General features: G+C 56.2%; 2 protein-coding genes across 2 annotated transcripts in view; one reads left to right on the forward strand and one right to left on the reverse strand.

Moving 5' to 3' along the window:
* BAZ1B (bromodomain adjacent to zinc finger domain 1B) overlaps window positions 1-5,971 on the forward strand; it is a 69,104-nt gene extending 63,133 nt beyond the window's left edge. Inside the window, exons 17-19 of the mRNA XM_038539121.1 lie at window positions 1,725-1,870; window positions 3,238-3,341; window positions 3,670-5,971. Coding sequence (XP_038395049.1) covers window positions 1,725-1,870; window positions 3,238-3,341; window positions 3,670-4,027 — 608 coding nt within the window. The 3' untranslated portion in view covers window positions 4,028-5,971. The remainder of the gene's footprint in view (window positions 1-1,724; window positions 1,871-3,237; window positions 3,342-3,669) is intronic.
* Window positions 5,972-9,612: 3,641 nt separating this feature from the next.
* Window positions 9,613-11,753, reverse strand: FZD9 (frizzled class receptor 9). Its single transcript, XM_038539122.1, has one exon. It carries the CDS (start codon window positions 11,751-11,753, stop codon window positions 9,969-9,971), a length of 1,785 nt encoding a protein of 594 aa, XP_038395050.1. The 3' UTR covers window positions 9,613-9,968.
* Between the last annotated feature and the right edge of the window lie 1,095 nt (window positions 11,754-12,848).

The raw sequence follows: 12,848 nt of genomic DNA on the forward strand, positions 1-12,848 counted from the left end.
CCTCCTCCTTTGCAAAATATACCTTTCCTTTTAGGTTAGTAGAAAAGAGCACAGATCATGATTTTGATGAGCTTTTGAAGAGAAAGTACAGTTTCCAAGATCATAGCATTCTGAACATTCAGACTTCGTTATAAGGAGTCCAAGAAGATGTTTGATGTGACCTGTCTTACAGCAATGGTGCTGCTAAAATATGAGGGGTCTGGGTGTGCACACCTGCCCCTGCTTTCCCAATCCTGCAGGCCTCTTGTGGGATACTTTAATTTCTGTCATTCCTACAGGACTCCTTTTGTTTGTTCATTAGGCATGATCTCTCCATTATCCATAACCCCAGATTATGAAGAGAATTCATCTGCTAGGTGGAGAGTATGATTGGAACATAAGGTGGTCAGGAAATAAATTCTGATTGTGACATAGACTCATTTTGTTTGTTTTCAGAGAAGTGGATGCTTTCCTCTTGCTAGTTACTGTTGTCTTTCCAAGAATTGTTCTCTTCAGGTTTCTGGGGTCTTATCTGCCAAAAGGATCTGGGAAGTATTGGTACTTGAGAGCCCTTTGTCTACTCTACCTTTTAAGCCACGGAAGAAGTTTGCTAGTATAACTGAGGGCCCTGGGTTGGTGGCTGTTTCTAGCAATTTGAGTTTCATCCTTGGTGTCAGTTTCTTACTCTCTTTTCCAAGCCTGGTCTTGAGCTTAGAGACCGTAAAATAGCCAATGAAGGGTTATCAGGGTCTAGAAGTAGAATATGAAACATTGTTTATTGATTCTTTGTGTCCTTGGCTCCTTATACCCCTGTATCTGTCCAAATGGCCCTCCCTACTTTCAAGGGAAAATGTGTTTAGTGGAGAAGTTTTAAGCTAATCCTTACGGAGCATCACTCCTTGAGGACATATTGATAACTGTTGGTTTGCCTGACCTCGAGTACCTATTGTAAACCTAGAGACACTGGTCATCCTGGTGGCCTTTGTATTCCTTATTCTCCCTTTGGTGATCCTGGACAGGATCAAGGTGAGCCTTGAATTGGATTCAGTGAGGAAGACTTTGAGTAGGTATCAGCTTTTCTCTGAGAAGATTGCTGTGGTGAGCAGAAGATTACTTGGGAAACTATGAGGCAAGAACTGCTACAACCAGATTCTTTTTTTTTTTTAAGATTTTTATTTATTCATGAGAGACACAGAAAGAGAGGCAGAGACACAGGCAGAGGGAGAAGCAGGCCCCATGCAGGGAGACTGACGTGGGACTCGATCCCAGGACTCCAGGATCACGCCCTGGGCCGAAGGCAGTGCTAAAGCTCTGAGCCACCCAGAGATCCCCTACAACCAGATTCTACCTCATGTGTAAGGACACACAAAGGCTGAGCTTAGGCTCTGGGAATTCCAGGCTGGCCTGTTACCAAATGGTCTCTTCTCTTGAGTGTGTCAGCTTACCACAGACTCCTTCAGAGGTCTCCTTCCTGGGAGTAGCTATGAACAGCGTGAGGATAGAGTGGCCGTTTTGAAGGAACTGTCTTTCAAAACAATTCTTAGAAGGTCTTTGGCAGTTGGTGAAAGGTATCCATTCATCTGCTTCTCTACCTTGAAAGTATCCTGTCAGGTAGGGCAAGAGAGAACAAGAGCATCTTAGAACTAGAGAGAGCCAATGCTCTGCTCGACCACATGGTCTCATCTCATAGACTTGTTCTCTTCATCCTCCGTTGTTCGGCTCTGACTCTCTATTTTCTATTTCAGTGAGACCTCGAAAGACTGTCCGGGGCAAGCAGGGTGTCATCCCCCCTGCGGCGAGGCCGGGACGCCGGCCAGGTAAGAAGCCGCATCCCGCCAGGAAGTCTCGGCCAAAGGCACCACCTGTGGATGACATGGAGGTTGAAGAGCTGGTGAGTGATTTCCCTTCCTCCCTATACCATTGTTTCTCACCCCGCCCCTGCTCCAGCCTTAGGAATCCATCAGGCAACAGGTGGGAAGCCCCCCGCTCCCCCTTTGGAGGCTGATGCAGCAGATGGGTGGGCCTGTAGGCAGACGGAGGCAGCAGGCCCCCCAGGAGCAGCTATGTCCGGCATTCCCCTGCTGTAGCTTGAAAACATCATCTCCTCGAGTTAATAGGCAGCCCATGACTTGTTAAGGATTTTAAAATAGTATCCATGTGTCTCCAGTGGCTCAGAGGGGCTGGGTCTCCATTGTGGGAATGTTAGCAATGTTGGAGCCTCCGTCACTCTTGGGTTCTTTGCCCACAGTTGTTGTGGGAGGGGCATTACCCTCCCCTCTGCTCCTCAACCAATGTAATTTTAGTGGTTTTACTTCAGATTTCACTTGAGCTTTAAAGAATAAGAGGCTCTTGAAAATGTACTTACTTTGGCAGAGTGAATTGAGGTTGGGGATGGTTTGGGGGCATAAAGCAAACCATTAGGGAGCTTGAGAGCTTTGTGAGATCCTTTGCTGGCCCAGCCCTAACTAACCCTTCAAGCCTGGGGCTCTGACCGCTGAGAGTCACAGCAGCAATGGCGCCCTGGAGGGGACGCCTACCCTTTCCTCCTCAGCTGCTTAGCTTCCACATGCTTACAGCAGGAGAGCCTGGGAGAAGAATTGTACTTCTTGCTTTTCTTCCATCAGAGCCCCCAACCCCACAGAATTGGCTGCCAGAGGTCCCTGTTACCCCCTCAGGGTCTCCACAGTTGTTTGTTTATACTCCCCTTCACCATGTGCACACAATCCCAGGTCCATCTGCTCTCACCGGAGTCCTGGTGACAGCAGCCTCTCTGGCTGACCTCTAGCAGGACCACTGTAATAGGGCAACTGCTGCCTGCCCTCTGCAGCTTTGATCAGCCTCCACTGGAGGCTGGTGGGCTGATGGGAAGATACCTGGCCCTTGGCTGAGCATGCTCTCTGACTTGAATGTCAGATGATTTTGACTGTCTCTGCTCCAAGAAATTGGTTGAATCTTTTCTTTTTTTTTTTTTTTTTTTTTTTAAGATTTTATTTATTTATTAATGAAAGACACACAGACAGAGAGACAGAGACATAGAGGGAGAAGCAGGCTCCTTGCAGGGAGCCCAATGTGGGACTTGATCCCTGGACCCAGGATCACGATCTGAGCCAAAGGCAGATGCTCAGCCATTGAGCCACACAGGCGTCCCTCTTAAAAAAAAAACAAAAAAACAAAAAAACCCAAACAGATACATAACATTTTCTGTTCTGTCCACTCTTCTCTTGGACCTGTAATAGCATGTCTCTTTTTGGGCACCAGGTACTTCAGACCAAGCGGAGCTCTCGGAGGCAAAGCCTAGAATTGCAGAAGTGTGAAGATATCCTCCACAAGATTGTGAAGTACCGCTTCAGCTGGCCCTTCAGGTGGGCTTTGTATCCTGAAGCACAGGGAGCAGGACCGGCCGGCCTTGTGGGTGCTTAGGGCATGCAGACAGGCAGTTGGCTTGGGGCTCTCTGAATGGAGGTTGTAGGGACAACACTGATCCTTCCTTTAGGATATGTCTGAGTGTCAGGGGAATTAGCTTCTCAGACTGGTAGAGACAGCACTCAGTACAAGGTGAACATACCTCCTCTACCTGCCAGCCGACTGATCACAACGGGTGGGTGTTCCAGGAATGGTGGTCTGGGAACCAGGTTTCTGTCTATTGTCCTCTAGCCTGTGCTCTCATCTCCATTTGGTTTTTCTCCACAGGGAGCCCGTGACGAGAGATGAGGCTGAGGATTATTATGACATCATCACCCAGCCCATGGACTTCCAGACAATGCAGAACAAATGTTCCTGTGGGAGCTACCGTTCTGTGCAGGAGTTTCTTACCGACATGAAGCAAGTGTTTACCAATGCTGAGCTTTACAACTGCCGCGGCAGCCATGTGCTGAACTGCATGGTGAAGACAGAACAGTGTCTGGTGGCTCTGTTGCATAAACACCTTCCTAGCCACCCATATGTCCGCAGGAAACGCAAGAAGTTTCCCGATCGGCTTGCTGAAGATGAAGGGGACAGTGAGTCAGAGCCCGTTGGACAGTCCAGGGGACGAAGGCAAAAGAAATAGAGAGAGGGCCCTGGTAAGGGAGCTTAGGTGGGGGGAATGGAGAGAGCCGGGGAGGGTGGGAGGGAGCAGGAGCCAGCGGGAGAGGAAGATGGAGAAGAATGTGGAAGGGAGGAGATCACAGGGATCCCAGAAATGCCCATCATCCCAAGCTTGTGCTGCCTTGCCCAACTCTCCAGAGGGCCCTAAGCAGGCAGAGCTCTTTGGAGAGCCTACTCTTGGGCTGGTCTCTGCCCAGAGGTACCATGGGCGGTAGGCGGCCTTAGCCCTGCTGAGAGTTTCCAGGGAGAGGCCAAGGGTACGGCTTTCTCGAGGGCCCACGTCCCTTAATTCTCTTCTTTCCTACGGTCCCTCCCACTTTGGCCACCATGACAGTGCCAAGCCCCTGGTCTCCAGGGGAGGAATTACTGTATTACATGGAAGGATCAGGGGTAATCAGGCCAACTGGGGAGGCGGGGTTAATTTTTTATAATCTCTACTCACACAGTCTTGTTTCTTGAAGCCGTCCTCGGTCTCTCCCCTCCCCTCCCTCAGGTGACGGTATCAGTGAGTGCCATACCGCATTCTGTATTCACCAGCATCATTGCTCTTTTGAGTTGCTCTTTGCGGAGTAAAGGGACATGTCCTGGAGCCATTCCTGAATACCCTTCCCCTTCTTTGTGACAGCTCTCTCCCCTCTCCCACCCCACCTCACCCCTTCAAAAACAAAACAAAAAAAACTTAAAAAAACACCCCCCCCCACACACACACACACAAAGAACCTAAGGCACTTCACTTAGAGACTGGAGTCCTGCTTATAATCATGCATATAACCTTTACTTGGATGGATCTGGCCAGAGGGGTGTTGGAGCCCAGCCCACCCACATACCAGACACAAGCTCTTAGGGGAGCAGAAGAAAAGCAGGAAGAATTTAAATGTTTAATTTTTTTTAAATTGACTTTTCTAGTTATTAAAAGTTGCTTGTTTCAGCAGTGATATTGTATAAAGAACATCTTGTAAAATATTTCTGTCATCTTGCTTTGGCACATGTACAGTACAGTTTATATGATAATGTGTTTGCTTTCTTTTGCCCCGTCTCCTCCCTCAGCCCATTCTCTCTCTTCAGAGAAGCAGGGTTGGAGGGTCAGCAGGACAAGCAGTGGGACCTGGTGGGGAAGGGTATGTCCCTTTGCCTGCCCTGGCAGCTTTCTGCCTCCTCCATCTCCAACAGCCGCCTCCCTCCTCCTGAGCCTGTTCTGGCCTCAGATGCAGAGCTCTGTGAGATTGATAAGCTGATCAGTCTTGCGCAGGGGTCCTCTCACAGGGGTCCATGTCAGTGCAAGGGGGCGGGCAGAGGGAGGAGGGGCTCGGCTGGCCCCTTCAACTAGGAGTCTGGCGCTAGTAGCTCTAGTTAGGCAGAACTTGGTAGTCGTCTTTCCCTTTTATGGCAGATTTTGATAAAAATGCAAAACAGGGTTTAATTTTCTTTTCTATCAGCTTTGAATTTAGAAAATGTGAGCAGCTCAGCTCTTCTGAACTTAATTTAAGGGAAAACTTGTCCACCAAGGGGATTGCAGCTCCTAGAACTTGAGAATAAAGCCTCTTACTACAGAACTTGGAGGTGTGGTCCCGGTCTCGCCCCGCCTGCCCTTCCCGGAGACTGTGGGGATTTGCTCCAGTGGTTGCTGGATAGGTTTCCTGTCCCTTCTCCCACAGCTTCGGAGTTAGCACTGACGCTCCAGTTCCCTAGTCCAGCCACCAACACCTTGCCCTGCCTTTTTACCTGAGAGCCGGTCTATTGTTCACAGTGAGAATCCTGTGTTCCCACTTCAGTGACAACTGAATTGTTTGTTGTTTGTTTTTTTTTTTAATTGTCTTTAAAGGAGGAAGGGCCCCATTAAAGGGTAAACTTGTAATAAATTGGAATTTGAAATAAACATTATGTACTTGTGTTTATAAAGAAGAAACAGTTCTGCTGAATCTTTCTTTGTCCTCTTGGGTGTGGGAGTGGATTGTGCAGAGTCTCAGGTGCTGGTCCCACTGACTCTTGGTGGCAGTTCTCCTTCAGGAACAAGAGGATCCCTGACTGGCTTTCTAAGCACAGGTCACTCTGCTGCATTTCTGTGCTTCCCACAGAGATTTCTGATGCCCAGGGTAAGTGAAGCAAGACCTCCAAGCTTTTCCTAGCCTTCTCTCTAGCTGCGTGCCACCACCCCCCCCCCCCATTTTCATTAGAATTTTAGGACTTCAGGAAAAATATTTTAAGGGCTTTGCTGTAGGAATTTGTCTAGTGCTTAAATTAAGGACTTAATTTTGGGGCAACTCCTGACATTTTAAAACAGGAAAATTTCAGACATCTTAGACAAACAGTGAAAATATAATCAATTCCCATGTACTCTGTCTGCTTCAACAGTTCTACCACATAGCCAGTCTTATTTATGTCTTCATTTATTTTTTAAGCTGGGACTTTTTAAAGTCAGAGTGGTTGATTTGAGTAGGTCACTGCTATGTGGCAACCTGCTTACAGAATTCAAAGATTTTGCAGAGCTCGCTGTGTGGTCCCATTTACCGAGAAGTGGAACTGGCCTTGCTGAGCAGAAGTGGAACTGGCCTTGCTGAGCGAGGGCCTCCATCCAGGCCTGCTCCGAGCACTGGGGGATTTTCTTCCTCCAGGGGAGGAAGCCGCTTGCCCCAAGGTCAGCTCCAGTGCAGCCAGTAGTCCAGCTCTGGGGAAGGGAGCTGTGCAGCCTCCAAGCATTTTCTACACAGTCACCACTGGACTCCAGGGCCCGGCCATGTCCATGAAGTCATGTCCCCTCATCTAGGGTGCATACCCTGTTCCTGTTAAACCATTAGCCGGGTCCCCCTGCCAGGGGTGTGACTTTAGGGGAGCCTCCTGAGTGGCTGACAATTGCAAATGGAGACAAGAGAACTACTTCCTAAGGACAGGGGAGTGAGGCACTGCTCCTGGGATTCATCGGAACCCTCCCCCTTGTCCTGCCTGCGCTGCCTTCTCAGACCCAGTCTCTGCGGAGGCTGCGGAAATTGGTCAGGGGTGCAGCAAAGTGGGAGTCTGGATTGCTGGGGAGCCAGGGTTCTTCGAGCAGGACACTTAAGAAACAAGCCAGGCTGAAGAGAGGGTACGGCTTCCTTGACTCCCCAAGCCTTCAGCCGGAATGGGGCTCAGAGCAGGCAGTGAGAGACCTCCTGACCCCTTGGGACCTCTTCAGTCTGACCTTGGTCAAGATCACCACCGCTGACTCCTGGGAACTTTGAACCATTTCCTCGGAACTAATACCAAGGTCAGGGCTAAGAAGTTCCCTTACTTCCCGCCTCCCACGCACAAGCTCAGCTGGCAGGCCGGGCTGAGCCCACATGGACATGTGCTGTCCTGAGATCCGCTTATTGGGCTGCTAGGGCCACGGCGGGGAGGGGCTGGGGCACCCTGTGCACAGGCCAGCAGATGTTGGTTTCTGAGCCACTTCTCTTGGGTTCTGGAATTTCCTTTTGGAGGCTGAAGTGGGGGCCCCCGCTGTGGGAGGAGTTTCTCGGACAAAACTGCCCTAGGTTCTAACACCTGCTGCTCCCCATGAATCCATGATGTGCTGGAAGTCACATGGATGTGCTCTAGAGGCCAAAGGCTGCGTGGCTGTGTGATCTCCAAGCTCCCCATACTTCCCAATCTGTAAAATGGGGAGATAAGTCTCAAATGGAAGCCTTCTGTAAAAGGTCTCTAATGCTGCCTTATTTCTCCTCCAGGGTCTGGGTCTTTTCCCGTGGCCCCCGGTGCCCAGAGGCTGCTGTCAGAGCCCCTCACCCTCCCACCTCTCCCCTCCAGGTGGTTCTGGAAGCCCAAATCTTGTTTCTGCTGGGTGGCGCTTAGCTGAGCACCACCCCTCCTGGGCTGCTGACTGCCCAGGGACAGGGGTAAACCGGTACCACTCCTGATGCTCAGGACCCCTCCACCCTTTGCCCATACATGTCACTTGCCTTTCTCCTCCCCAGTCTCCAGGTCTCCAGAATCCTCTCCTTTTGCTCCCACCACCCCTGCCCTGGTGCAGGCCCTCAGCAGCTTCAGCTTGGCTCCCCTCAGGCTTGTGGACCTGATCTGTCTCCACCCTCCCAGCCCAGGCCCCTGTCACCTTCCAGAAGCAGTCTCTCAGTCAAGGGACCTCATGGGGTGTCAGGGTCACTTGGCTTGTCTGGTTCAAAAAGGCCAGGGGCCCTCGTGTGTCACATGAGAGGGAAGGTTTAGGTGGGGGGACATGCCAGGCAGGAAATGCAGCACAGGTGCCAAGGCTGAGAGGTCCCATGGGGGTCAGAGCCCCTCTTCATAGTAAAGGACATCCCCAAACTCTCCGTAAGTCCTGATGGGAATCTGACACCACCTGTGTGATCTTCCACGGATGTCTTTCTTGCCCCGCTGAGACTGATGCTTGGTGCAGGGCAAAGGGCTCCAGCCCGAAAGACCCTGGAACTCATCCCTACTGATAGGAAGCAGTTGACCTTGGGCCTCCTGTCAGCTGCGAGGCAAGGCTAGACCTTTGGGGCCTCCTACCTGTGACACTGAGTGCTGGCTCTGTATCTTGCACCCAGGGACAGGGTCAAAGACCCTCACCTGGCTGAAGTCACAGTGGTCAAAGCAGAGGCCAAGATGGGGCTATGGGTCTGACCCCTCACCCCAAGCTGATGGGAGTCTCCATAGGATGGCCATGCATGCCTTCCAGTGAGCAGAGATGGCATAGGTCCCAGCAGCCTTGGGCTTCCCTGGCGCACACACAGGTACCTCTTCTGTCCCCTGGCACAGGAGTGTGCAAGCTGCCCTGGAGCAGCCGTGTACACTCCCTTGCACCTGCCTCATTTCTCACAGCAGCTATCCGCACCTCAAATCCTTCTGCAGCCTTCAGAGCTGGGGGCCCAATTCCCACTAGACTCCAGGGCTCCCCATCTCCTGTGTCTGAGCTGCCAAGATGCCCCCAGATCGGTCCCGCCCCATCTCCACCCAGAGAGATGAGGGGAGGCCATGCGGGGCCCTGATGTGGACCCCAAGGAGTGAGGTGGACGTGCCAGCAGTCCTGGCAGGCAGTGAGGTCAGTCACTCCAGCCTCAGCCTTCAGGGCCCCAGAGAAGGGACAGCAGGACACACCTACAGGAGACAGCGGGAGCAGGTCCCGAGCCTCCAAGGGAAACTTGGAGGAAGAACAACGCCCTCATTTCCCACGCGAGTAAAGAAAGTCCCACTCACAGCCCCCAAACAGGCTGGAGTCTCCAAGCCCGCAGGTGTCTTCCCAGGGGATTCCCGGCAGGCACTGGAGTGTCCCAGCAGCCATTCCAGCCCTACTCTGTGAAGCAGGAACCCAGGACTCAGGCAAGCAGGTTGCCCAAAGGAGACACACACACAGACACGCGTGAGCACCCTCGCAGTTGGGGACCTCTGCAGAAACAGCGGCTCCACCGGGATGCCCTCCTGACCGGTGGGTGGCCATAGACCGGCCGGCACATGAGGCCGCACCCACCCAGCTCCGCCCACCAGGGAGACTCCCGCAGGGCCCTCACCCTCCTACCTTCCCCCTTCCCGGCCCACAGAAGACTCAGCGGTGCCACACGGGGAGGGGGGGGGGTTTATTCCAGTCACAGCTTCCAGAGAAACTCAACAATAAATTACATCATTAAATAAACTCCCTGCTGGACCACGCCCCCTTCTGCCCCTCCTCCTCCCCACGCGCTCCCCAGGACCCCGGGCGGGGAACCTGGCCAGGCCCACGCCCTGCACTAGGCCACAGGGGAGTGAGCCTCACTGGGTCCTGGCAGGCGATCAGGGTGGAGGAGCGTCTCCCCGCCCCGGTCCTCGGCCCCTCGCACTCACTTGCCTGACCTTGACAGCTGGGCAGCTGCTAGTCAGCTGTCTCCTCCGGAGGGGGCGGGGGCAGGAGGGGCAACAGCCGCCAGCGCAGGCCTGTGTCCCTAGAGGTGCGTGGGGTTCTCCAGAGAAGGGTCCGTCTTAGTCATGTGCAAGACCACGGTGGGGGCCTTGTAGTGGCAGTGGGTGCCACGGCCATAGCCCCCGGAAGCCCGGCAGGCCTTTGCCCGGGCCCGGCCGGCTGCCATCTTGCGGTGGCACAAGCTCTGCCAGGTCTGGAAAGTCTTGGAGCTCCAAACCCAGACGCCGCTGGTGATCCCCACCACCAGCGACATGAAGATCTTAAGCATAAAGACGGCCACGGTGGGCACCGAGCCCCCCGGGAGCGAGCAGTCCCTCCGGCCCCCGGGCACCGTGGCTGCCAGGCAGGGCTGCTCTGTGGCCCGAAGGCGCCAGAAGTCCATGTTGAGGCGTTCATAGACGTAGCACACAATGACGCAGGTGGCAGGCACCGTGTAGAGGATGGAGAAGACCCCGATCTTGACCATGAGCTTCTCCAGCTTCTCCGTGTTGGTGCCACCTGTCTTCATGATCTTGCGGATGTGGAAGAGGGCCACGAAGCCGGTCAGGAGGAAGCTGGTGCCCAGCACCAGGTAGCAGGAGAGGGGCACCAGCACGAAGCCCGTGAGCGCGGCCGCATCCATGCTGGCCACATAGCACAGCCCGGTCAGCTCGTCCCCCGCCACCTTGCGCAGCGTCAGGATCACGATGGTCTTGAGGGCCGGCAGGCCCCAGGCCGCCATGTGGAAGTAGCTGCCGTGGGCCTCTATGGCCTCGTGGCCCCACTTCTTGCCCGCCGCCAGGAACCAGGTGAGGGTCAGCACCACCCACCACAGCGAGCTGGCCATGCCGAAGTAGTAGAGCAACAGGAAGACCAGGGTGCAGCCCGTGTTCTCCAGCCCCTCCTGGATCACGTAGAGCGCGCCCGCCTCCTGGTCGCAGGCCACGCTCTGGGCGCCCGCCACGGCGCGGATGAGGAAGGCCAGCGAGTAGACGTTGTAGCACATGGACAGGAAGATGATGGGGCGCTCGGGGTACTGGAAGCGGTGGGGCTCCAGCAGGAAGGTGAGCACTGTGAAGGCCGTGGAGAAGAAGCACAGCGCCGACCACACGGCCATCCAGACGAGCGCGAAGTCCTTGTCGCGCCGCGACCAGAACACCTCGACGCCGGGCCCGCAGCGCGGCGCGCACGAGCGGCTCTTCTCCACGTACTGGAACTTCTCTGGGTTCTCGCAGGTGCCGCCCCCGCCGCCGCCGCCCGGGCCCGAGGCAGGGTCGCCGGGCGGCCGCGCGGGCCGGGGCGCCACGGGCAGCATGCCCAGGCCCTTGTGCGGCTCGGCGGGGCCGGCCGTGGCGTTCTCGGGCGCCTCCATGCAGAGCGCGTGCGGGTCGTTGCGCGTGGGCAGCCGGGCGCAGTCGAGCGACTCGGGCCAGCCGAAGTTGAACTGCTCCATGATGGGCGCGCAGCGCAGGCGCGCCTGCTCGCACATGGGCCGGCAGGCGGGGATGGGCGTCGAGACCTGGTCGGTGCACATGGGCGCGTACAGCGAGCACAGGAAGAAGCGCAGGTGGCTGTGGCAGCCGTACTGCACGAGCGGCGCGAACTCGGCCAGCTCCGCGGCCGCCTCACCCTGCGACGTGTGGCCCAGCAGGTTGGGCATGCGGGTCAGGTTGTAGCCGATGCCGCGGCACATGGGGATCTCCACCGCCTGGCAGGGCGCCGGCCCGCGCCCGCGCTCCGGGTCGAAACGGCCGATCTCCAGCGCCGCGCCGCCCGCCGCCAGCAGCTGCCACAGCAGCAGCGCCCGGCGCAGCGGCGGCACGGCCATCCCGGGCGGCCCCGGCCGGGGGCGGGGGCGGCGGCGGCGGCGGCGGCGGCGGCGGCGGCGGCGGGGGGGCGGCTCACTCGGGCCGCGCCGTCCGGCGCCCCCGTGCCCGCCCGCCACGTCGCGGGGCGCGGGCCATCGCCGAGCCGCCCGCGTGCGTCCGGGCGCCCCGGCAGCGCGCAGGGAAGCCGCCCGGGGCAGAGGAGGCGCCGAGCCCGCCGAGCCGCCACCACCGCTGCCACCCGAGCGGCCGCGGAGCCAGAGCGGGCGCCGCCTCCCGGGGCCGCCGCTACAAGCCTCGGGGCGGGGCGCTGGGCGGACACGCCCAGGGGCGGCCCCTCCGCGCGCCGGGCGCGCCCCCCGCCGGCCTTTAAAGGCGCCGCGTCTCCCCGCCGCGCCGCGCCGCGCCGCGGCCCCCGCGTGGGCGCGATCGTGCGGCGCGGGGCGCGGGTGCGCTCGGTGCTGCCCCGCTCTCCCCGACGGGACAGCGGGAGGTTTCCCTGCCCTCCCTCCCGGGTCGCCCCTTTTGCCCCAGGCGCAGACCATCTCCGAGGCCTCCACGCGGTGGGAAGCCTCGGCTTTGTACCCAGGGACAGTGCAGGTTGCAGCCAGCGACTTCGCCAGTTGTGTGTGTCTTTGGGCTCTTTCTCCGCAGCCTCCTTTTCTGCAAAACAGGCAAATAATCCCGTGAAACAAGCAACTCATTTGTTGTATGAGTTTGGCTTTCCCGTCCACACTGCACGCATGACTTTCTCCGCAATCCAGGTGGGGAACCCGGGCCTCGAACTCACAGCCCCGAGGTCAAGGGTCTCTTGCTTGATGGACTGAGCCAGCAGGGCGCCACCCCCCCATACCCCTTCTTCTTTTTTTTTTTTTAATTACCGTGACTTTTTAAAAAGATATTTTGTTTACTTATTCATGAGAGAGAGAGAGAGGCAGAGACACAGGCAGAGGGAGAGGCAGAGACACAGGCAGAGGGAGAAGCAGGCTCCATGCAGGGAGCCCGACGTGGGACTCGATCCCGAGTCTCCAGGATCACACCCCGGGCTGAAGGCGGCGCTAAACCGCAGCGCCACCTGGGCTGCCCCTCCATGCTCC

The sequence above is a fragment of the Canis lupus genome, chromosome 6 (genome assembly GCF_011100685.1).
Source record: "Canis lupus familiaris isolate Mischka breed German Shepherd chromosome 6, alternate assembly UU_Cfam_GSD_1.0, whole genome shotgun sequence".
Taxonomy (NCBI): domain Eukaryota; kingdom Metazoa; phylum Chordata; class Mammalia; order Carnivora; family Canidae; genus Canis; species Canis lupus.